This window comes from Amblyomma mixtum, chromosome 2 (assembly GCF_055824585.1).
Source record: "Amblyomma mixtum isolate Tamu chromosome 2, ASM5582458v1, whole genome shotgun sequence".
NCBI lineage: Eukaryota > Metazoa > Arthropoda > Arachnida > Ixodida > Ixodidae > Amblyomma > Amblyomma mixtum.
In genome coordinates this window covers 240,099,561-240,123,345 of record NC_143013.1, presented here as the reverse complement: position 1 = coordinate 240,123,345, position 23,785 = coordinate 240,099,561, and the positions used below count along the sequence as shown (strand labels likewise).

The 23,785-nt window shown below is 51.6% G+C and overlaps 1 protein-coding gene across 1 annotated transcript; it reads left to right on the top strand.

Moving 5' to 3' along the window:
- Positions 1–9,973: 9,973 nt before the first annotated feature.
- LOC149363129 (uncharacterized) lies at positions 9,974–13,673 on the top strand (the record flags this gene model as incomplete). Its single annotated transcript, XM_089568438.1, has 1 exon — positions 9,974–13,673. A coding segment is annotated over exon 1 (3,468 nt), but the record flags the coding sequence as incomplete, so codon positions are not given.
- Positions 13,674–23,785: the final 10,112 nt, after the last annotated feature.

Here is a 23,785-nt window from a genome sequence, read left to right as displayed (position 1 = left end):
TTGGAGGTGTTTTAGTTTCCGTGCGTGTTTGCGTGGGGTCAATTAGGGCGCGAAAAAGTCCTCACGTGTTCCGGCTTGACATTTGCCGCGCGGCCGTGTTGCATCATGCCACCCATTTGCAGTCGGCGAGTTGGGCCCCATACTGAGCCGCTCGTTGAGTGAGCTCGGCGATGCGAGCTTTAAGTTTCCGGTTGTGCTTCTGCCAGCGCCACCGACGGACGAGGCAAAGCCTGGCCTCCCAGAGGTGGAGCAGGTGGTTGTCCACATCAGAGACCGCCTCTGAGAGCTGAATTTGAGTTTCGGAAGAGCGAACGCTAGAAACGAATTGTTCTGACCAAGACTAGTAGCCTTGTTCGATTAGGACCTATCCTTTCGCGCAACCAACAACACAAGCCCGATTCCCAGATTAGACCAAGTTCAGGCAAAATTATAACACTGCCACATCAATACATGAACAAGGCTACTCGTGACGGCCTCCTCGGATCGCCGCGTTGGGGCTCTCGCTAGGAGAGGATAAATGGGGCGCCGCAGGCGCGCTCCGCTTAGTCATGTCTGAGGAGTTGTACAAGGCGTCGCTGGAGCGACGTGCTGCGCGCAAACGCCGGCGCAGTGCCCAGGAGACAAATGAAGAAAGGCAAACAGATGAAGAAAGGCAAATAGATGAAGAAAGGCAAACAAACAGCAGAAACCATGTTGTGTCCAGAGTAAATCCTTTAGTTGCACAAAAGGCGAAGCCATGCCAAACCACCAGCAGAGCCAAGCGCAGCCAGGGAGCTATTGCTTTCGCAATTACTCAGGCTTAACCAGAGCTAAGTCACAGCTAATTTTTTCGTTACATGTACAGTCAGGCCGGAATGAAACGCGAACACGCATGTCATATACATTTCTGCTTTGCAGCGAGATATTCCTTTACAACCTATTTTCGATTATGCGCTGTGAGCGCATAACCTATTTTCGATTATGCGCTGTGACCTCCCCATCACTACTTCAAACAGCCGGCTTATGGCTCTTGGGGTGGTGAATACTTTCCGGGAGCTCCGGGAGGCGCACCTTACAAACCAGTACACTCGCTTGTCGCTAACGGAGTCGGTTCGCCGCCTTCTTTCTCGACTCCATATCCAACACACCCCTCCAATAGAAGACAGGTTTCGCATCCCGGAACTGTGGAGACGTGCCCTCCACGTGCGGCCTCTTCCAGCAAACATGTCACATGAAGACCATAATGGTCGGCGCCTGGCACGAGCGGAAGCGCTAGCCCGATATTATGGCAACAAAACAGGTGTATACTACGTGGACGCCTCCGGCCCTCACCACGGGGGATGGTACACGGCCGCGGTAGTTCACAACAGCAACACAGTTAACGGCCTAACTTTCAGAGCCCGCAGTGCAACACAAGCAGAAGAGATCGCGATTGCTCTCGCGGCCTCACATTCCAATTCAAAATACATAATCACCGACTCGCGAGGGGCCTGTCGGAACGTCGAACAAGGCTGCACTCCCTTCCTAGCCTATCGAATATACCAAAATTGCATACGGGATACGGACCCCGCTCACCGTTACCTCATATGGGCCCCTGCTCATCAGGGGTTGGCAGGAAACGAGGCAGCAGACGCAGCCGCCCGCGCGCTCTCTCACCGGGCTGTTTTCTCCTCCCCATCCGATCAGGAACCCGATTTTAATCCGGTATATGCATTCAAAGATATTACAACTTATTATCAAAATTGTCATCGCCTTTACCCTAGCCCATGTAAAGGCCTGAAGAAGGCAGATGAGCGGCTCCTTATCCGCCTTCTCACCAATACACTGCTGTGCCCGGCAGCGCTAAAACATTTTGACCCCTCCTTTAGCGGCAGCTGCCCACACTGTAGTGCAGTGTCTTGTGACACCTATCACATGGTGTGGGCCTGCCCCTCCAACCCCGCTATTCCCCCCATCCCCAACCCAACCCGGGAGGACTGGGAGGCGACCTTGCTCGGCTGCCACGACTTACAGGCCCAACAAGCCTTAGTCGGGCGCGCCCGGGCGGCGGCAACCGCCACTGGGGTCCCATACTAGGGACCTCCACCTAGTGTTTGTAAGGATCGGTCCCTTACGGGCTGATCCAAACATACCTCTTGTTCATTCGTAATAAATGTTTTCACCACCACCACCACCGAGACACATGAATCAGGCTAGTTGTACACTTCAGCTGAAAGTAGACAGGTAAAATATTATTTTGTTTTCTTGACATGCTCTGTTCGCGTTTCATTCCGGCCTGACTGTACATTAAAGTCCCCGCCCACCCTGCCACCCTCGCAGGTGGCAGTTAATGGTTAGTCGCGAGAGTTCGCTCACCGTTATCAGCGCTAACACATGCAGCCCACATTTCTCTCTCATCATCGCACGTACCTATAAGCGGCGTCTCTCATAGCCTTAGTCGCTTTGGGACGTTAAACCCCATAAACCAAACCAAACCGTACCTATAAGCGCGATTCAAGCGTCCACTGACCCAGGGAGCCAGTTATGCGCGCTTCCTTTCCTTAAAATGATCGGAGTGTAGGAGGAGGATCGTCGTTTTGTTTATGGAGTTTAACGTCCCAAAGCGACTCAGGCTATGAGGTGGTGGTGGTGAAAACATTTATTACGAATGAACAGGAGGTATGTTTGGATCAGCCCGTAAGGGACCGATCCTTACAAACACTAGGTGGACCCCAGTGGCGGTTGCCGCCGCCCGGGCGCGCCCGACTAAGGCTTGTTGGGCCTGTAAGTCGTGGCAGCCGAGCAGCGTCGCCTCCCACTCCTCCCGGGTTGGGTTGGGGATGGGGGGAATAGCGGGGTTGAAGGGGCAGGCCCACACCATGTGATAAGTGTCAGAAGACACTGCACTACAGTGTGGGCAGCTGCCGCTAAAGGAGGGGTCAAAATGTTTTAGCGCTGCCGGGCACAGCAATGTATTGGTGAGAAGGCGGAGAAGGAGCCGCTAATCCGCCTTCTTCAGGCCTTTACATGGGCTAGGGTAAAGGCGATGACAATTTTGATATGTTGTAATATCTTTGAATGTATAGACCGGATTAAAATCGGGTTCCTGATCGGATGGGGAGGAGAAAACAGCCCGGTGAGAGAGCGCGCAGGCGGCTGCGTCTGCTGCCTCGTTTCCTGCCAACTCCTGATGAGCAGGGGCCCATATGAGGTAACGGTGTGCGGGGTCCGTATCCCGTATACAATTTTGGTATATTCGATAGGCTAGGAAGGGAGTGCAGCCTTGTTCGACGTTCCGACAGGCCCCTCGCGAGTCGGTGATTATGTATTTTGAATTGGAATGTGAGGCCGCGAGCGCAATCGCGATCTCTTCTGCTTGTGTTGCACTGCGGGCTCTGAAAGTTAGGCCGTTAACTGTGTTGCTGTTGTGAACTACCGCGGCCGTGTAACATCCCCCGTGGTGAGGGCCGGAGGCGTCCACGTAGTATACACCTGTTTTGTTGCCATAATATCGGGCTAGCGCTTCCGGTCGTGCCAGGCGCCGACCATTATGGTCTTCATGTGACATGTTTGCTGGAAGAGGCCGCACGTGGAGGCACGTCTCCACAGTTCCGTGATGTGAAACCTGTCTTCCATTGGAGGGGTGTGTTGGATATGGAGTCGAGCAAGAAGGCGGCGATCCGACTCCGTTAGCGACAAGCGCGTGTACTGGTTTGTAAGGTGCGCCTCCCGGAGCTCCCGGAAAGTATTCACCACCCCAAGAGCCATAAGCCGGCTGTTTGAAGTAGTGATGGGGAGGTCAAGGGCACGTTTAACAATTTTGCGAAGGATGACCTCAAGGGCGTCCTCCTCTTGTTTCCGTAGGTGGAGATAAGAAGTCGAATAGAGAATTCGACTAGTTACAAAAGCGTTTGCCAGCTGCAAGGCATCCTTACTTCGTAACCCTCCGCGTTTGTTGGAAACCCGGCGGACCATGCGGCCCACCTGGTCCCCCACCTTACGGAGTTTGGCCAATGTAGTGTCTGGCCGCCTGTGTTTGTGGATGTAGAGTCCGAGTACCCGTATCTCATCACTTTCGCGTATGGGACCACTCTCAATAGGGAGAGATATTTTAGTTGTGCACTTCTGTGAGGGGCGGAGGTGCACAAATTCCGATTTTTGAGGGGAACATTGAAGACCGCAGCGGCGGGCGTAGCGGTCTACTATCGTCGCCGCTGTTTGCAGGCTGGTTTCAATGTCTCCTGTGCTGCCCTGCGTGGCCCACAGAGTGATGTCATCGGCGTACAGGGCGTGCTGCACGCCGGCGACACCACTCAGCTGGGCCGGCAGGTGCATCATGGCCAGATTGAAGAGCAGCGGGGAAAGTACCACGCCTTGAGGGGTTCCCCGCGTGCCGAGTAGGTAAGGACCATGGTTTCTATCTTGAATTCGAATGTAGGATTCACGATCCATTAAATATTGGCTTATGTATCGGGATGTGTTGAGGCCACAGTCGGTGTGACTTAGGTTAGTGAGTATGATCTCATGTGTTACATTGTCAAATGCCCCTTTAAGATCCAAGGCGAGTACTACCCGGTCATTATGGGGGCATTCGAGGGGGTCAAAGACTTCCCGATTGAGTTGCAGGAGGACATCCTGTGCGGATCTGTGTGGGCGGAATCCGAACATGGTGCTCGCAAAGACTTGATTGTTTTCAAGATATGTAGATAACCGATCCCGCACCATCGTCTCCATTAGTTTGCCCACACATGAGGTCGGCTTTGGTCACTTTTATTCCTAAAGCTGGCAAACCAATTGACACAGATAACCTCCGCTATGAGGGACGCCGTAGTGAACGGCTCCGGAAATTTCGACCACCTGGGGTCTTTAACGTGCACTGACATCGCACAATACATGGGCGAGGATAAACTTGATTTCCACCGACAAATGTAGCAGAGGGTGTGGGGTTATAGCCTCATAAAGTAGCCATGAGCCCATGGCGTTCGGCGACTTTAAAATTCTTGTCACAACCCGGATCTGTGTGTCCACGTCGGAACTGAGCAATGCGGCCTCCCACTGGTCTGGATTCAAGAGCTGCAAACCTCGAGGAGGGGAGTCTCGAGGGCAAGCCCACCGTATGTGGGATAGAGTGGCATGTTGGCCACATAGTTGACAGGAAGGGGAGTAGACCCCACGGTATATGCGGGCATATATCGCGGGGTTGGGAAGGTGTTCGTTTGGAGTTGTCTGCGCCGACCTCTTCTCATCGGTGTGTAAAACGTTGTCAACGCCGAGGCCACTGAACACATGAACGCCGACGGCCTATGGCCTCAGCGCCCAGTTTCTGGCACGACGTTGCCAATGTCTGCAGCCCACATTACACTCTCATCACCCAGCCTACCGATCAGCGTGATTCAGGCGTCCACTGACCCAAGAAGCCAGTTATGCGCACTTCCTCTCCTTAAAATGGCATAACTTTCTCAATGCCAACGCGTTCAGCGCAATGTGGTGTCCACTGTTCCAAGAGCGCATTTATGCACCTTTCCTTTGCTTTCCAAGCTCCGGCTTCATTGGTCTCGCAGCTTGAAGCGCGACTAAGGTGTTGACTACTGGTTACAACGGCGACGGCGAGCGATCACCGGCGGCGACGCCACGAAACGCAGAAATTGGCTCCAAAGAGCTGCACTCTAAAACTGACGCCAACTAATATTTCAATCTTGACCAAGGTTTCGGGACCAACTCGGTTCCTTCTTCAGGGGTGACTAAAGTGTGCCAGCAGCAGCGGGGTACTGCCTTCGCGCTCCATTTGTTGGCACGTGGCGCAGTCCACTAAGGTACGCGGAGGGGAGCATTCCTGGAGTCCTATTCTTCGCCGCCGTTGTGAGCGGGATGTGTCATGAATTCACATGTCGCTTCTCGAGCTGGTTTAGCTCCACAACCAAGACGTTCACCATCTCGAATGTCATTCGGTGGCCGGCGCACTCGAAGTGTTCCCCTCGCCGAACACTCATTTTGAGAGAATTTGTTTTGAAGACGGCACATCCCTACTGGGCTCTGTGGGCTCCGTCGACTTGCAGAGCTCCAATGCTTCACAAATCCAACAATATAGTGACGTGGTAGTGGCTTGAAGCGCTCTTCCGGCTCTTGCATTTACATTTTAGTGTCGCTGAGGGGGACAAGTTACCAGCAGAATAATTGCTAGGCTGACCCAACAAGTCGCCAGGAACCACGAAGCAAAATGGCACAACTCCAGTTTCTCTTTTATAATTCATTCAGGATGCTCTAAAATATGCTTGCTTTAACCCGGGTATTTTCTGTTCTATCATGCCTTAACTACACACGCAACGTATCCAAATACCTGACTTTGAAATCTTCCTGTAGTGCAAAATGTAATGCAAAATCATTCAGCACGGAGTAGAACATATTCTTGGAATCTAATAAGTAATCACTTTCCTCTGTTTGCTTTCTCGGGCGTGATTTTGTCACAGGGATCGCAAATTCAAGAAGGTCTGCTGATATAACTAAATCGAGATGATGATGATGATGATGATGATGTCCTCGGGCTGAATGGCGCTTAATGTACTTCTTCTTTGTTTTGTGAATAAATCGATTGCGGTGCGGTTTGAACGGCCGAAAACAGGCGAAGATTTTTTATTATTTTAACGGTCAAGTCAATGTCTATAAAAAATTTATTGTTGTAGGCAAGTTAGCGTTATTCATACGTCTTCCTAAAGAAAGACAAAAGTTATTCTCTCTCTTTAAGGATTCAATTCAGAGGCAGCTGAGACACTGTTGAGGGTTTGCGGGGTCGCAGCGGAGCACCAGACAGAGACGACCAGCGTGGCAGGCTTCTAGTTCCGGACTGCGCGTGCCGGGCGTGCGCTCCGAGCACGCGCTGTCGTTCTTTATTTTCTTCTGTCGCGGGAACGCCAATCGCAGCGCCTGCGCTTTATAGCGTCGCCGGGCGCTACAGGGCCCCCCGCCTAGACGGAACGTCGAAATATACGCGCCGACGGGGCAGAGATGAAGTAGCCACGGCAGGCAAGCAGGCAGCTGGAGTAACAGTGTCCCCACGGGGTCGCTACAAGGTCCGGTAAGTTCATGTCAGGGGCCGGGAAGAGCTGTCGGGTGGAGTGCACGGGCTCAGGCGGACGAGCCTGGCTGCTTCGCAACGGGCGAGGGATGCAGAAAGGGGATGGTGATGACAGCGGCAGCCGACATGAAAAGTCACCCAGGAAACGTCGACGGGATGGCCGGAAACAAGTATTGACGGCAACTGGTAGGGCTGACAGTGCGCTCGAGGATAGCCTGAAGATACACCGGCGGCCAGTCTTGCGAGCGTTTGCAGTGCGTTGCCCCAGAGGGTGTGGCAGATGGTGCTCGAGGCGGCGAAGCAACTTCAAGGCAGGCGTAGGCGGAGTGAGCAACGGGCGGCTGCCATCGGGCGGGAAAGCCATGGCCGACTCGATACTGGTAGCACTAGTTGGAGAAGTAGGGCAGAAGTCCGGCACATGAGCATCGAAAAGAACGGGATGCGCTGGTGCTCCGACCACAGGCAGTGCTGGATGGGGCCCGCCCAAACGCGTCCATGCCGCAAGCAGGCCACCACCTTCGGTGGCTGTGTCGTCTGTCGCGGAGGCAGAGTCACTTGCGAAGCTGGCAGATGCCCAGAGAGCCGTGGTAAGCGGTGCGGGTTGCGCATTGTGAGCGACAGGGCTCTGATGGGGCTTGCAGGCGCGTCTCGCGATAGGAAGGACAGATGGGCTCACCGGGAATGGGCATGAGGTGGCGGCCCAGCTAGCGGTGTCAAGCTGCTTTGAAGATGCAAACACCGGCGGGGAGCAAGAAGGGCCCACATCAGTGGACTGGTCGGGCTTGAGAGAAAGCGCTGACACCGGGTCAGGAACCTTTTCAGGCAAAGTGGGGCTGGTGGCAACCGCCATGCCTGTTACTGCAGTCATCGGGTTGGCTTTCTCATCCTGCTCCTGATGACGAGTAGTGCTCTGCGGACCTTCGGAGGGGCTGGGAGTGTGACAAACAGGCTTGGTCGTTGTCGAGGGCTCTTTAGCATCATTCGCCTGCAGAGCTGTTGGCGGTAGTGACGAGGTAGATGGAGATGTCGGCACGGCTGCTGCCGCAGAGTCGTCTTTGGCTGCAGGAGGCTCTGGCGACAACGCCACTGAAGCGCAAGGAGGCAGAGCCAGAGACGCGGGTCGGATAGTAGTGGGAGCAGGACGCGAGGCGGAGCTCGAGCGGATCCCACCTGGTGTGGCGTCGAGAGAGACAGCCGGGCTGGAGACGCTGGACGGGAGTGGCGGCGATGCGGCGAGGGGCTGCTGAGGTGGGCCGGGTTCTGATGAAGGCTGCGTGGGCGCGAGCGAGGCCGGTCCAGGGACAGAGGCTGGCGGCGGCGAAAACGGGTCCGCTGCGTCGTAGAGCGGCGGCGGAACGTAGTAGGCGCCGAAATACGCCAAGACGGCCGCACGCAGCTCATCGTATGGCCGGCCGCCGAAAGCAGAGTAGGTGAGCCGACGCAGGAGGTCGGCCGGGAGGATGTCACAAAGGACTTCGTGTTTGAACGGCTGGATGGTCATGCCGTTCAGGTACATCGCAGCCTCCAGTTGGGCGAACCACCCGCCAACGCCTGCAGGCCGGAACGCCGGGAGCGGCGGGTCGAAACTGGGGTGCTGCCAGTACGCCATGCTGGAACGCCGCTGCGATAGAAGGCACGGTTCGCCAGGTCACCACTGTTGAGGGTTTGCGGGGTCGCAGCGGAGCACCAGACAGAGACGACCAGCGTGGCAGGCTTCTAGTTCCGGACTGCGCGTGCCGGGCGTGCGCTCCGAGCACGCGCTGTCGTTCTTTATTTTCTTCTGTCGCGGGAACGCCGATCGCAGCGCCTGCGCTTTATAGCGTCGCCGGGCGCTACAACACTAAAAAAAATCAGAGCACGGCCCAATAACCTCCCGGAAATAACGAAGATCGTTTTCTTTGGTTCTAAATATAAACGCAAAATTATAGAAGCTCACGATCGGCCCCAAGAAATCCGCACAGTCCAATTGATCGGGCTTACAGACTAGTGAGATGATTCGGAAAGGAAAGCATCATTCAGTGACTGAAGTGTTTCTGGAAGGAAATTGGGAGCTAGGAATGTTTAATACAGCGTAGAACGTTATTTAAAAGTTCAACGTCGTTCATATTGCTCCTAAATTTTGTATTTTAGAGCGCAGCTCTTTGGCGTCCGTTCCTGGGTTTCGCGTCGTCGTCGGCGTCGGCGTCGGCGTCGGCCTCGTAACCAGCTCCGCCCCGAATGTCACGCTTTTCAATTGGTCGAAATGCTCGTGACGTCACAGTGCGCGAATTTCAAATGGGGCCAATTGTACTTTGGCTAGTAACCATGCAACCAATCAAAGGGATCGTATAGTGATGCTGCAACTAAGTTGGACTGAGTTTACTTAATTGCTTAATTAATCAATTAGACTAATTAATATAGAGGAGAATGAAGACGTCAGAAGAAAAGAAAAGAAAGACGCGCGCCGCAGCGACAACAGCGTCCGCGGAAGGAGACGCTGCTGAAAAAAAACAGATAAGTACGAACCCGCGTTCCCTCCACCACCACGCACTTCCCCACTCAAAGACGTTGCTCGTTTTATATACGTTGTGTCGAACATCCTAGACAGTTCCAACAATTGACAGGTTAATGACAGAACACGATGGATAGAAATTCAATAATATAAATATGAAATAGCCTAATTAACCTTTCTAATTAGACCGCATAAATCAATAAAACCGAGAACGAAATTGGTCGAGTTGGTGAATCGAACCAGGGTCTCCGGAGTGCGATACGAGCACGCTAGCCACTCCGTAATGCCAGCTGACTGGCTTGGAATGAACAAAGGCGCGTCTAGCTAATACGGCGTCTTCGTTCACTCCCATCTTCCCCCTTTCCCTTACGGCGAGGTGCAGGTGTCCACCCAGATATGCGAGAGAGATACATTTCCTTTCCTCAAAAAATAAATTTACCGTCCAGCAAGGCGTACAGCCGAATTGGCGATGGCGTTCTGTGGACTCCCTGGCAGCGTTGCAAGACGCTGTCGCGTTCCACTCTTACAGGCGAAGCTTAACATGTTAACCACACATCAGTAACAAACGCAGACAGCCAATGGACGCGTCATTCGCTGGCAGCACTTGATTCATCATTCACAACGGAGCCGAAATTGCCGCTGCCGTTCGCCACTGCGAAATTATCTGCCAGTTCTTTCTGAGCCATGAGCGAGACGACCGATGGAAGTCCTCCGTCTGCTGCTGCTGCTGCTGCTGCTGCTAAACGAGCTGCCAGAGCAGAGGCCCAGCGCCGTCGCCGTCAGAATCCAGAGGTGCGTGCCGCCGAAGCAGAAGCTTACCGTCGCCGCCGTCGAGATGATGCAGGAGTACGCGTCGCCGAAGCAGAGGCTAAGCGCCGCCGCCGAGAAGACCCTGCCGTTCGCGCCGCCGAAGCGGAGGCTCATCGCCGCCGTCGAGACCAACCAGCAGTAAGCGAGGCTGAAGCAGAAGCTCATCGCCGCCGCCGAGAAGACCCTGCCGTTCGCGCCGCCGAAGCGGAGGCTCATCGCCGCCGTCGAGAGCAACCAGCAGTAAGCGAGGCTGAAGCAGAAGCTCATCGCCGCTGCCGAGAAGACCCTGCCGTTCGCACCGCCGAAGCGGAGGCTCATCGCCGCCGTCGAGAGCAACCAGCAGTAAGCGAGGCTGAAGCAGAAGCTCATCGCCGCCGCCGAGAAGACCCTGCAGTTCGCGCCGCCGAAGCGGAGGCTCATCGCCGCCGTCGAGAGCAACTAGCAGTAAGCGAGGCTGAAGCAGAAGCTCATCGCCGCCGCCGAGAAGACCCTGCCGTTCGCACCGCCGAAGCGGAGGCTCATCGCCGCCGTCGAGAGCAACCAGCAGTAAGCGAAGCTGAAGCAGAAGCTCATCGCCGTCGCAGAGAAGACTCTACCGTTCGCGCGGCCGAGGCCGAGGCCAAACGCAAACAAAGGCTCGCAAACAGTCAGGGTGCAACAAATGCTTTCCGGCGACAGTTTACAGACAATCCGTTTGGAAGTGTGTGTTCAGTGTGTGATCGGCTCTGGTTCCAAAATGACGTGAAACCGCTTCCGGATACGTGCCGTGAGAATCTCCGGTGTGCGTTTCCCAACTCGGACTTGTGTCAATTCAGACTGTGTTCTTCATGCATGCAATCTGTGCGGAAAGGTGACATTCCTCATTTTTCGACAACAAACGGTTACAAATATCCCTCGAGGCCAGCGCACCTTCCACAACTTAATGCGGTGAGTGTAAGACTCGTATCTCCGCGAATCCCATTCATGCAAGTGCGACGACTGATGCACGGGGGAGGCCAATATGGCATTAAGGGTCCAGTTGTGAACGTTTGCGTTGACGTGGACGAGATGGTTACATCGTTGCCCCGTGCCATCGAACAAGACCGCGCTCTCAATGTGCATCTGAAGCGGCGTATTCTCGCGAAGACGACCTACTTGGCGGGGGCAGTGAGAAAATGTGATTTGCTGCCGTGGCTCAAGGTGCTTTGCGAGAGCACACTATACAAGCACTACAACATCAAGTGCGACTTTGCCCGTTTGGGTGACATCACTGAGGTGGACAAGCAGGACGAAATTGAGTCGCTCCCGGAATGCGCGGACCTCAACGATCCCATCCAGGCGGCCACAGCCATGACGTTGGCTCAGCACACCTTGATATGGGATGAAGACAAGTTTCTTGTCATTGCTCCCGGTGAGGGAAAGAAGCCCCTGAGCATTCTTTACGACGAACATGCGGAGGAGCTCTCATTCCCACAGATTTACCTCGGTGAACCACGGCGAGTGGACGCCAGTGCCAAACCAACCGTCTTCACGCACGCCATGAGCGAGATCCGCAGGTCTGATCGTCGAGGTGCCGCCCCACAACACGTACTGTACATGGCCATGAAAGTGTTTAGGCACCGAGTAGCCAGCGACATGTCTGTGGCCTTCCGCAACGTCAGAGCGGTGGAAACCCTAACGAAACAACAGCTACTCGACAAGGACTTCGTTCAGGAAGCGGTAGAACATGACATGGCTTTTATGCATGGCATACCCAATACCGTGCAGTACTGGGCCAGGCGCAAGAAAGACCTCTTTGCCATGATCCGCCAACTGGGTAAGCCTACGGCGTTCCTCACACTGTCTGCCTCGGAATTGCACTGGCCCGAGCTGTTAGTGTTGCTTCAGCGACTTCGTCTACAACCTGATGAGACTGCAGTTGCCGTAGAGGAAATGAACAGCATTTATCGTGCCCAGCTAGTAAATGACGATCCCGTAGTCTGTGCCATCTACTTCGACCGCCTGGTGCGCATCATTCTAAACATACTCCAGAATACCCGGATATCCCCCTTCAGACCATACGTAGTGGTCGACTACTTTAAACGCATCGAATTTCAGCATCGCGGGTCGGCACACGCGCACATTCTTCTCTGGCTTGATAATGCCCCCGATGAGCAACTCTCCATGCACATGCCCCGAACTCTGGAAATGGCCACTACTCTGCTTTCGCTGGACACCACGTACTTGAAGCGGGAGCGCACGCAGGTGCACCAACACACCCACACCTGCTACAAGCGCAACAGCACCAAGTGCCGCTTTAACGTCCCCTTCATGCCCATTGATGAACCCATGGTCGTAGTGCCTTTCCCGAGTGTGGAGAGTGAGGCGCAGAAGAAACACATCGAGATGCTCCAAATCAAGTACCAAGCCATGCACCAGGCTTTGGAAACGACCAACTATGATTCACTACAGCAGTTCTGGGAACATCACGGCATCACGGACAGGGAGCAGTACATTTCGGTTCTCCGAGCAGGTACACCTCGTCCCACCGTCATGCTACCCCGTACCGTGCAGCAAAAGCGGGTTAATTACTTTAACCCATGGGTGGCGTCCGTTCTAGATTCAAACATGGATCTTCAGATCGTGCTCGACACGTATGCGTGTGCTGCCTACGTGGTAGAGTATGTAAATAAGGCCAATCGAGGTATGTCCAATCTGAACCGTGCGGTGCAAGAAATTGTCAAGGATAAGGGGGACATGGATTACACGCAGGCACTGAGACACTTGGGCGTGAAGATGCTCAATGCGGTCGAGCTCTCAGCACAGGAGGCCGCCTGGTGTTTGCTCAAGCAGGACATGTCGCAGGCTAGTCGCAAAATTGTCTTTGTAAACACTGCCTGGCCTGAGGAAAGGACGCGCATCCGGAAGTCTCACGCTCAAATGGAGGAGGAACGCTTGGACGAATCTAGCACGGACGTTTGGAAAAGGACTATGATCGAGCGCTACGAAGACCGCGCGCCTGAATTGGAAGCCGTCACTCTGGCAGAGTTCGCTACAGACTACAACATCTACACCTGGAAGAAGAGAGTTCAGCGAGTGATACTTCGCTACCGCGGTTACTCCATCGACGATTCAGTTAACTTCAAGAGAGAACATGTCCTACTCTTCCTTCCGTTTCGTAAGGAGGTGGACATCTTAGACCAAAATTGTTTCGAACGGCTATACGAGGAAAACACTGACGTCATTCGGGAGCACAAATCACGCTATCAGAGTGATGTAAATATTGAAGACCTCCGTGCGGTTTGTAATTCCCTGATACGACCCAATAACGAGGAACGGGAGACGGCTTCTGGGATTTCCGATGTGACCGTGCACCCGGCAGCCATGGAGAACGACGACTCTGATCTCCTAGACATTGGTGCAGTCGAGTCCAATGCCCCGTTTAAACAATGCCCCGCCGTGTGCACGCGCCAAGACATCATGAGCAGAGATCAGTACCTGGACACCATGCGGAAGACAAATGATGAGCAGTACGAGATCGTCCGAGAAGTCCTACACCGACTGACAACTCCGAACTCTCCACCACTGCAAATATTCTTCACGGGAGTGGCTGGATGCGGCAAAACATTTGTACTGCGCCTGATCATGGACCTCTACAACAGGTACTGTAACCCTGCTGGCCCATACAATCTAAACGCATATGTGGCTTGCGCTACAACTGGAAAGGCGGCGGTGGCACTAGGCGGAGTAACTGTGCACGCAGCGTTCAAGCTTAGCCTCAAGACAGACAGCGGACTCAGGGACAACGAGTTGAACACCTTCCGCTATGCTTTCAGGAATGTCAGATGCGTGATTATCGACGAAGTTAGCATGATGTCTGCTGATATACTTCACAGAATCGACTCGCGGCTCCGCTCCATCACCTGCAAATATCTGCAGCCCTTCGGAGGGTTGGACGTCATTCTGTGTGGGGACCTGCGTCAGCTTCCCCCCGTTCGTGCAGCTGAGGTGTTCAAGCGCGTCAAAACAGACGACGTGTTCAACACAGAAATCGCGTGGCACCACCTCGCCTACTTTGCACTCATTAAAGTGGTACGACAAAACAATCTCAGGTTCTCCACGTTGCTTTCCAAAATTGGAGATGGTGTCGCATTAGACCCCGAGGAAATCTCACTTATCGAGAGTCGGTTCGTTCCACAGCAGGAAGCAGAAGCTTCTTGCCCCGGTGGCATACGCTTGTTCTACTCCAACAAGGAATCTGATTACTACAACACAACAAAGGCCATAGTAGCACAGGATAATGCTGTACCATGCACGGCACAGGATACAATCGTTGGGTGTAGGTCTATGCAAGAGCAAACAGAGGCCATGCGTAAGGTCGAAACGTTACCCAAGGCCGAAATAGGAAATTTGCCAGCAAATATAATGCTGTGCATTGGCAAGCCTTACATGATCACCCTCAACGTGGATGTTTCCGATGGCCTTGTTAATGGATCGGTGGGAACACTGAAATTCATCGAAAACGACACCCATGGGAAACCGCTACGCATATGGTTGCAGTTCGGGGAGCTTGGCTCCAAACTTGCGATCGGAACCGTAGCGGCCGCAAAATCTCACCAGTTACGCAAGCTCAACAGAAACGTTCAACCGAACTGGATACCGATTGAAAGGCGTACCGTCACCTGCGTTATCGATAAGAAGACGAAGGTATCGGTAAGAAGATGCCAGCTTCCCGTTGTGCAGGCGAGCGCCATTACCATTCATAAATCCCAGGGTGGCACATATGATGAAGTCGTGTACTCCTACGCCAAGAATCATCCACAGAAGTTGGTATACGTGGCACTGAGTCGCGCTACAGACATCAACGGACTCTACCTGACCAATGTTGACAACGACTTCACATTCTACCACGGAAAAGCCAATCCGGACAGAAAGCTAGCCGATGAATTTCGTCGGTTGCAGTCCCACAAACTTGACACCATCACCGCCAAGTGCCTCGCCATGACTGAACAGCCGCACTACTTGTTGATCTCCGCTCTTAACGTACGCTCCCTTGCCGCACATGCCAAGGACGTACACCACGATCACATTCTGCGCCATTCCTCTGTACTTTGCTTTGCTGAAACCTGGATGGATCCCGAAGAGCCTCTCGAAATCATAGATTTCCTATACTGCTGTGGTGCTCGCAGAGACCACAACAGAGCGGCGGGAGTCGCTATCTACTTGCGCACAGGTCTCTCTGCAATACCAGTCGAAATGTTTGGCACGTCACATGAAGTTGGCGAACTGTGCGCCGCAAAGTTGCCCAACGGCTTGCTGGTAGTAGCTGCCTACTTCGCCCCTACCGCACTCACGAAAGACGTCGTGCACTTCCTGCAACTCGCATTAACCGTCCATCGATCCACACCGATGTTAGTAGTGGGGGACTTTAATGTTGACATAAAGACAAACAGCAATTTCCTAACACTTATGCGGGAGAACATCCCGTTCCTCTCGCTCGTAACGCGTCCCACGGCTGTGACAACCTCGCGAGGCACTTGTATAGATCTCGTCTTTGAGAATCAAGCATTGGTGTACCAAGTCGAACATATATCAGTCTATTTCTCCGACCACAAAGCTTCCTTCATGACTGTCAAGAACGGTTAGTGGAGTCTTTGTTAAAGGAATACGTGTGAAAAATAAAAAAAAAACTCTGTGATAGCGCATACATGTGTTGCTCGATTTCTTTGCCTCAATGTATCGAAAAGGTGAAACAGCTTATTTGCTGCGCTCAAATTTCGCATTAGGAAGTAACGTAATCGTCGGTAATTTTTTAGCATATTTTCGGATCAAACATTTTTGCGACTGCTGTCGATGGGAACCGCGACACTTTAACGGGGAGATTCGAATGACAGTCTGTTTCACTTAGACGTTCCTTCCTGGCTCAGCCACTATCTTCCTTAAGTGCCTAGCGCCGCGACACTGCAATTCAAACAGGTTCCATGTACGCCGTATTTCGCTCAATGCGTAAATATACAAAGAAACGCTCCCTAGTGAAAGTAGTAGTAGTAGCAGTAGTAAAAGACTTCTAATCGACCATAATTTACAGGCCGAGCATTTCGACCGCCTGGGCGACCAGAAGCCGCTGTTCTTCTTCCTCTTCAGCGCCAAGCCAGTCGAGCCAGGTGGTGATGGATAGAGAGGGTGGGGGGAAGGAACCCGACTGCTGAGCAGCCGGGCAATAGAAGAGGCAATGGGCCAGGTCCGCATAGATACAGGGGCAGTTGGGACAGGAAGGGTCCGATCGATAGCGATAGAGGAAGAGGCGGGACGGGGTGATAACTGCATTCATCTGAATGTGCCGAAGAAGGCGAGACTCCGGCACTGTGAGTGATGGATGAGGGGGAGGGTAAAGGCGTTTGTCGAGGCGGAGCTCAAGGTAGACCTCTTTTATTGTGCGGCGAAGGGTGAGTCTCCCACCGTCCTCCTAGGGCTTGGGCCAGGGGATCAACGGTGCCCGGAAAAGTGTGTCGCGGGCGAGCTGATGGGCCAGCTCATTGCCGTCAATCCCTGAATGCCCAGGGACCCAGCGGAGGAAAACGATGGAAGGCTGCAGTGCGGAGACCGCTCGTTCGACCTCCTGTTGGAGAGAAGGGGTCAGGGTGCGTTTCTGTATGTGGTGTATAGCGGCTTGTGAGTCCGAATAGACTGTGTACTCTTGGAGAGAGGGGAGGAGGGAAAATGACTGGAGGGCATGCGCAATGGCGAGGACCTCGACGGACAATGCGTCTGGAGGGTGTAGATACGGCCCGCTGGTGTGCGTTTCAGGAGCAGGGAGGTGTGGATGATACAGGGCGTAGCCGCAGGAACCTCGAGGAGCCACGAAGGAGGCATCCGTGTAAGCTACACCCTGGGTATCAAAGAGAGGGGAATGGTGCTGTGCGGCCGCATGACGACGTCCGGCGTGCAGGACGGGGGACATGTTGGTCGGGAGGGGAAGGATACGAAGATTGGGGGCGGGGGTGGGAATAGGAGAGGTAAACGGGGAGATTGGAATGGGCGCGATACCCGCTTGAGTCAATAACCACTGACCCTGACGGGTAAGGGAAAGCCGGGCAAGCTGGGAGTCACGATGGAGACTGAGAAGAGAACGAAGAGGATGGAAGAGGCCTTTGGCAAAGAGCTTAGTGGTAGAGGTAGTGATAGGGAGGTTGAGAGCTGCCTGTAGAGGCCCACAAGGGCAGTCTCGAGAGCGTTGAGTCTGAGTGAAGGAAGCGTAGGGTGCAAAGTACAAGACCTTGTTGAGGGCCAGCGCGTGGGCAACTCGGCACGCGTGAGCCTCGTGGAGACCTGAGCGTCGAGTGACCACGCGCCGCAGGAGGTGAGTTACAGTGTGGCAGGTGGTGACAGCGCGGTGAACTAGTGAAAGTACTACACTCTTAAAATATGCGGTCGCAAAAATTGGCATCCACTGCATGGGCACACCTCGTAGCCGCATTATTTGCTTCGGTATGCGCACATTTTTTTTATAAAATGTTTTCCTCTTTCGAATCTAGCGAATCGTGAACACAAGTCAACCCCTAAACACAAAGGCACGTCCCGTCGGAGGCGACGAACGGTAATTTTCTTCATTATCTCTTTTCTTGTGGGTCTGACCGCGCCCTTGCTTTTAACAACGAAATGCGCGTTGCATGCGAAACGCTCTTAGCTCACCTGCCCAGTAAAATAAGTTTTGGCATCTATGACATTGATCTAAAACATACGTGTAAATTTTGCGTAAGCCTAATGCAAATTACTAATCAGGACTATATAGTATTCTAAACATATATTATAAAATGAAACCACAGGCAAGGATTGTTGCCTAACAATAACTGCTAACAAAATCGTGGACAATTACCTAACAGTGACGATAGCCTGAATGTTGTTTCGATTACTACCTTAAGCGGCGGGCAGTTATTATCAGAATATCTGACACATTCAGAGAGTGGAAGCACTGAGTGAAATATTTCTCTCCGCATATTTTGCAGACGCCTGCTGTGACTCCCTGTATTGATCAAAGTGGCAGGATTTTTCCGGATGGCTCTGAATGCAAAGTAAGTGCGCCGAAATGTTCCACCTTTCCTTCCTAACGCTCCTTCGTCTAGTGGCTCTCACGCTCAGCTGACATTGCATCGATTTTCAGCGGCGTTAGGCGCTCGAAGTACAGTTTTTGTCGAAAGTATCTCCCCCAAAGCGTCTTCTTCGGAGAGCCGCAGCGTGGCACCTTTTGCATACTCAGGGACCCTAATCTCAGGAAGGCGGGAGGAACTTAAGTCCTAAGCCCTCGAAAACATAGGGCTGTCAGATGTGCTGAAGAGCTTCGCTACACGGTTTGGAAGCAAACTCCTTCAGCTTTATATTTTTGACGGAATGCACATGGCCTAGCAGCAGGCGCCCCAGATGCGCTGTGCAAAAAGTAGCTGTATGGTTCGCTGTGCCAGCTTAGTCGCCGATAGTTCTAGGATGCCCACGATCGTTATCTAAAAGGCAACCAAACCATATCTTCGACTGGCAGCTTTCATCCTCTCCTTCAAAGCGCGCAGATAGGGGCGAACTACCAATCCGAGTCGGAAGCGGAGCCGTGAAGCCGTACATAGGCGGCGCTCTTAGACCAGGCCCATGACAAAAAAAAAACGCATTCAGTTTTCTTGCACGGAATGATAGCGACATTCAGCGTATTTTTTTCATTCTCACAGTGCCTTACTGTGAAAGCCTAACCACATTTCATCCGCATGCAAGGCACTCGTTAGCAAATAGCTGTCCCATCGATACTCGAAACAGCTTTCCAGCTTGTTCAGCGTTTTCATCACAGGATAAACTGGCCACCTCACAATGCCCCTATAGGCCATAAGAAAATTGCGCTGTCGCTTTGCATGTGGCAAGTTTCACACTATACACTCTAATGAAGTTCTCCACTGCATTTGAACAGGCCCAAGAGCGAAGCCGCAATGTTGCTCCAAAACGGACGCGCAAACACACCACAGAAGGCCGCTCGTGCCAGGCCTTTTACATACTTGCAAACGCCGCTGGTGCAGTCACTGACGTGAGCGCGGTGGTCTCTGCTTCTGCTAACAACGAGGAAACGCTCTGAAACAGCGGCAGACGCTGTAGTACTTCGTTGGATTGAAGCTTCAGCAGAACTCCAGATAAAACACTTCAAAACACTCTCTGACAGCCACTTCGTCGGCCTCCAACGCCGCCCGCTCTATCGTATTTAGCTGCTGTGCTAGCAAAGAGCTAAGATTGGTGGGAATCACCCACGTGACCCACGTGACCCAGAAGGCCCGGTGGCTCCAAGAAATTAAACTGCAGTGCCTCAAGCCGTTCTCACCGAAAGGCTAGGGCTTGGGAAATGCCACCCGAATGTGGTCAGACACCCGACTTCGGTAGGCAGAATCTGTGTTTGCCTTTCAGAGCGCTTTTGAGCGCTCTGAAACGACCAGCCAGAAATACCATAACAGAATGTAGTACGAAGACCAAAGATTGACAAATTGTTTAGGCCTAATCCTCTTTCTATCAGCCTATTTTTTAAATGTCGGGAACAATATTTTAACGAAAGCCGTCTGAAAGATTGATACACGTGGTGGCAGAGCGCCGACGGTACCAAGATTGGTATGCAGAAGTTAACAAGATATTTGCTTTGGTTAATTGTGGTTTAACGTCCCAAAGTAACTCAGGCTATCAGGGACGCCGTAGTGAAGGGCTCCGGAATTTTCGGCCACCTGGGGATCTCTAATGTGCACTGACATCGCTCAGTACCCGGTGCTCTAGAATTCTGCCTTCATCGAAATTCGGCCACCGCGGCGAGGATCGAACCCGCGTCTTTCGGGTCAGCAGCCGAGTGCTGTAACCACTGAGCCACCGCGGCGGGGTTGACAAGATATTTGGCATCCGGATGGAGAGCGCCATCTATTGCAAACAACGCACGTCACTAACGCTTTCTTTCTAACATTAAAATTTTACAAAACTGCTTCTTTCACACTTGAAGCAGATTATTGAATAAAAATGCGTTCTCGGTCCGGAAGAAACCCGGAGAAGTACGAGGGGAGTAGCAGAATGAAAACGACTTCCGGCAAGAGTCGAGTGGAAAACAGCCAGTGTTTGTGCAAAGATTATTTGCTTTTAAGCCTTATGATTGAATTTGGCCAAAGGAGGCAGGCGCGATGCACGGAAAGCAAAATGGTAGCTGCGTCTTCTCTATAGGGCGCGTATACTGCATAATCGCCAGAATTAAGTATAGCGCTAGCTTCTCTCAGTAGGAAGAGCGCTTATGCCCGCCCGGTGCGCCATGAGTTATTTTTAGCGATTCCATCTGCTTTTGCTAAGTTATATGTACTGGCTTTGTTATCGGGCCATAGAGCTTCATACCAGGCCTGCTTTGCCCGCTCCTAGAGGGCTAGTGAGAGCGCTCTCTCTCAGCGGCAGCATTAAGGTGAGGAGACTGCACTGCTACTTATGCAATCACAAGCGGCCCCGCTCGGATACGTCATATTCATCCTAAAAATTCCTTGCCCACAGTGTAAACACGATGTCACGCAAGACAGGGAAGTGCTTATGTTTCTTTGTGTTTATCTTCACCGAAGGCTACGAGGCTCCGACATTAACCGGTTAAAATAGAGGGCACCGGGCTGTGTTAAATGTAAAGTTTTATTGCAGGAAAAAGGTTTATATGCGGTATCAAAAAGATATCGCTTAAGAATCGTAAGCTTTGTAAATGGGGCAGGATCACGTGGAACGAACAAACGAAAACTTCACCCAAAGAGCTACTATCTACCAGCTATTTTAGAAATAGAAAACGAGATGCTATGGAAAAGCCGGCATAACATCATCTGAAAACAGGTGAAACTGTAAGGAATAGAGCATGCGCCTTTATCCGGAACAACAGGAAGGAAATAGCACGTGGGCATCAGAGCCTCGTATAACTATGCTCCTTGGAAAAATCAAATTTCTTCGTATTCTAAAGCCCGAAGGCACGCGGCCAAAGTGGTTCTCAGAGACTATGGTAAAGCGTCAATTATTTCATGTTCTTTTCTGCATTTTGCTCTGCATAATGCTTTCGCGTTTTCTAATAGCAGTGTGCGTTTGAACTATATGCCATGGGATTCAATATTTCCCTGATGTGTAAAATGTTCTCATGCTAGTTCGTTCTCTCCAAACCTTTATTAAAACGCCACACCATCATCCACAGCTAAGCGCGATTTTACATTATATCCTTATACTACTGGGCCGCTGCACAGCGGATTCCTAGTACACGGATGGATTCTGAGCGAAGTGCGAGCTTTTCCGTGCATTGAGTTCAACTGTTGGGCACCAAAGGATCGTAATTTGAGCTGTCTTGACCTCCAGGTCAACGGCAGTGCAAATAATGGTCGCTGAACTTACAAACAAAACGCCGAAATGCGCTCACTGTGTTTTCATTCCGATCACTCCAATGTACTTAAATTCGTCGTGTCATAGCCAAGCTTATTAAGAGTGATTCGCCAACAAGGCAACTGTCGATCAGTCAAATCTTAGATTCTAGGCTACCGCAAATTCACAACAGTTCCAAGTTGTGATCTCTGAAAAAAACAGCTGACAAATCTGGCAGGTGGCATAAGCCACAGGAAACCATGTTACGAAGATAGGCCAGTCGTGGTGCTTTGGATTCATAAAAGGTCACGTAGATTAAAAAGGCTGGATATAACTATGGCATTCAGTTAATTTTCTGGTCCCACTAGAGCAAATTAAAGATTAGAGCGCAGTAAAGAAAATCGGCCAGAAGCACCAACTACAAACCTGGGCTTTGAGCCAGACATGTACAGTCTAATTTAGAGCGTGAAGGGAATACTACCTATAAATTCTAGCAGCGCTGTCAACATGCCTACATGTGAGCAGGCGGGGTGGTGTATCAACAAGAGGGTAAGAGAGCACAAAAAGTCATGGGAACAGATTAGACATCCGGGAAAACAGCCAACCACACCGGTGCGTACAATGCTAATGTAGACTGGGGCTGGAAAACAAAAAAAACAGATGCATGAAATGAATAGACATCATTGAGCCGTTTGCCATGATGACAGCCCCTCAGAACAACTGCTGCAGCGCGCCTTCAATCATGAAAGGAAAGAAGGAATTTGAATTTTCGGAAGAGCATAGACTTACAGTACTGACATTTCCTTTCCCTGATTCCGGATATTGATAAATATAGTTTGGCCTCTTCGGTCCTCACGATGTGACGTCTATAAGATGGCTAACGTGTTGAAATTTATTTGTGCATGTAATGTCGTGCTATATTTGAAAAAGAAGCTGTTGCTAGCAGCTCTTTCTTCAGAATACTTGTGTGTTCCTCTCACCTGCTCCCGTGCCTTCACATAAGCTATCTATTTGAGAGCAAATATTCAAAGCGGGCTTGCACCAGTTCTTCCTCCTTTGATCAAAGAGGTTTATGTCGGTCAAAAGAGCACGAGAATCTCTAGAAATAGTTTGTTCGCTTACCACCAAGCCTGTTTATAAACGCTTCGCCTTTTTATTTGACTATACCGGCTAGCTGTGTGACTGGCATATGTCGTATACCTTGGCTCCACATTAGGCCTCCACTTCCTCTTGGAAGAGATACAGCTGGTTCCTAAGAATGAAAGGGTTCTAAGTCGTAAATTCATTTGAATTGCTTTTTTTGTGCGAAAACTTTATTTCAGCATTATTGGAGAGGAATCGGCTGGGCCACTATCTACACCCCGGTTTCCGCAGCTAATAACAAACAAAAGTGGAAAGAAAGGTAGAGTTTAGTGGTCAAGTAAACGGTACAGATTATTCTATCAAGACTCTGGCTCTCACGAGTTGATGAAGAGGAAAAAAAAAAGTAAACAAGCATCGGGACATAAAATACGCAGGATTGTTGCCAACTCTTTTTATGTGTAATCTCGTGTGGTATAAGCAACTTTTTTCGGGATAATAAGTCACTTCGCTGTTGCCGCACATCCTGCCGTTCTGGTTTCTTGTCCTTGTTTTTCGCGCCCCTGGATTCCATTAGCTGTGCTACCAAAAGTCTTTTCCAAGTGTCGCGCGGCTCATTCTGCAATACGTTTTCCGTTCACCAAAGTTAATTACTAAACACAGCTGGAAGGAGTATGTGCACCGATGTGCTATTTATACTTTTATTTATCGGCCTCAAATAACGACTGCGAAGAAAAAGCAAAACCTAAGCAATGAGAGCTGTTCGGAAATACTCTCGCCCAGTGCAGATCCGAATCCCGTCAATATACAGCAGGTATCAAGAGCGTCTACGTCCACATTTCCTAGTGGTTTTTATAGCACCACCATTCAGTTTCCTAAGTTGCCTGCTTTAATTGAACTTAGTCGTCATAATTCAAGAAGCGTTGAGATCATTACACGGAGGTCTCAAATAATATGTTCCCGTAATTGCGGCTGCCTTACGTAGCCCATAGACTGCATTCTGCAGTCGTTTAATGTCACATGGTGTCACTGCTTTGGTATGAAGGGTA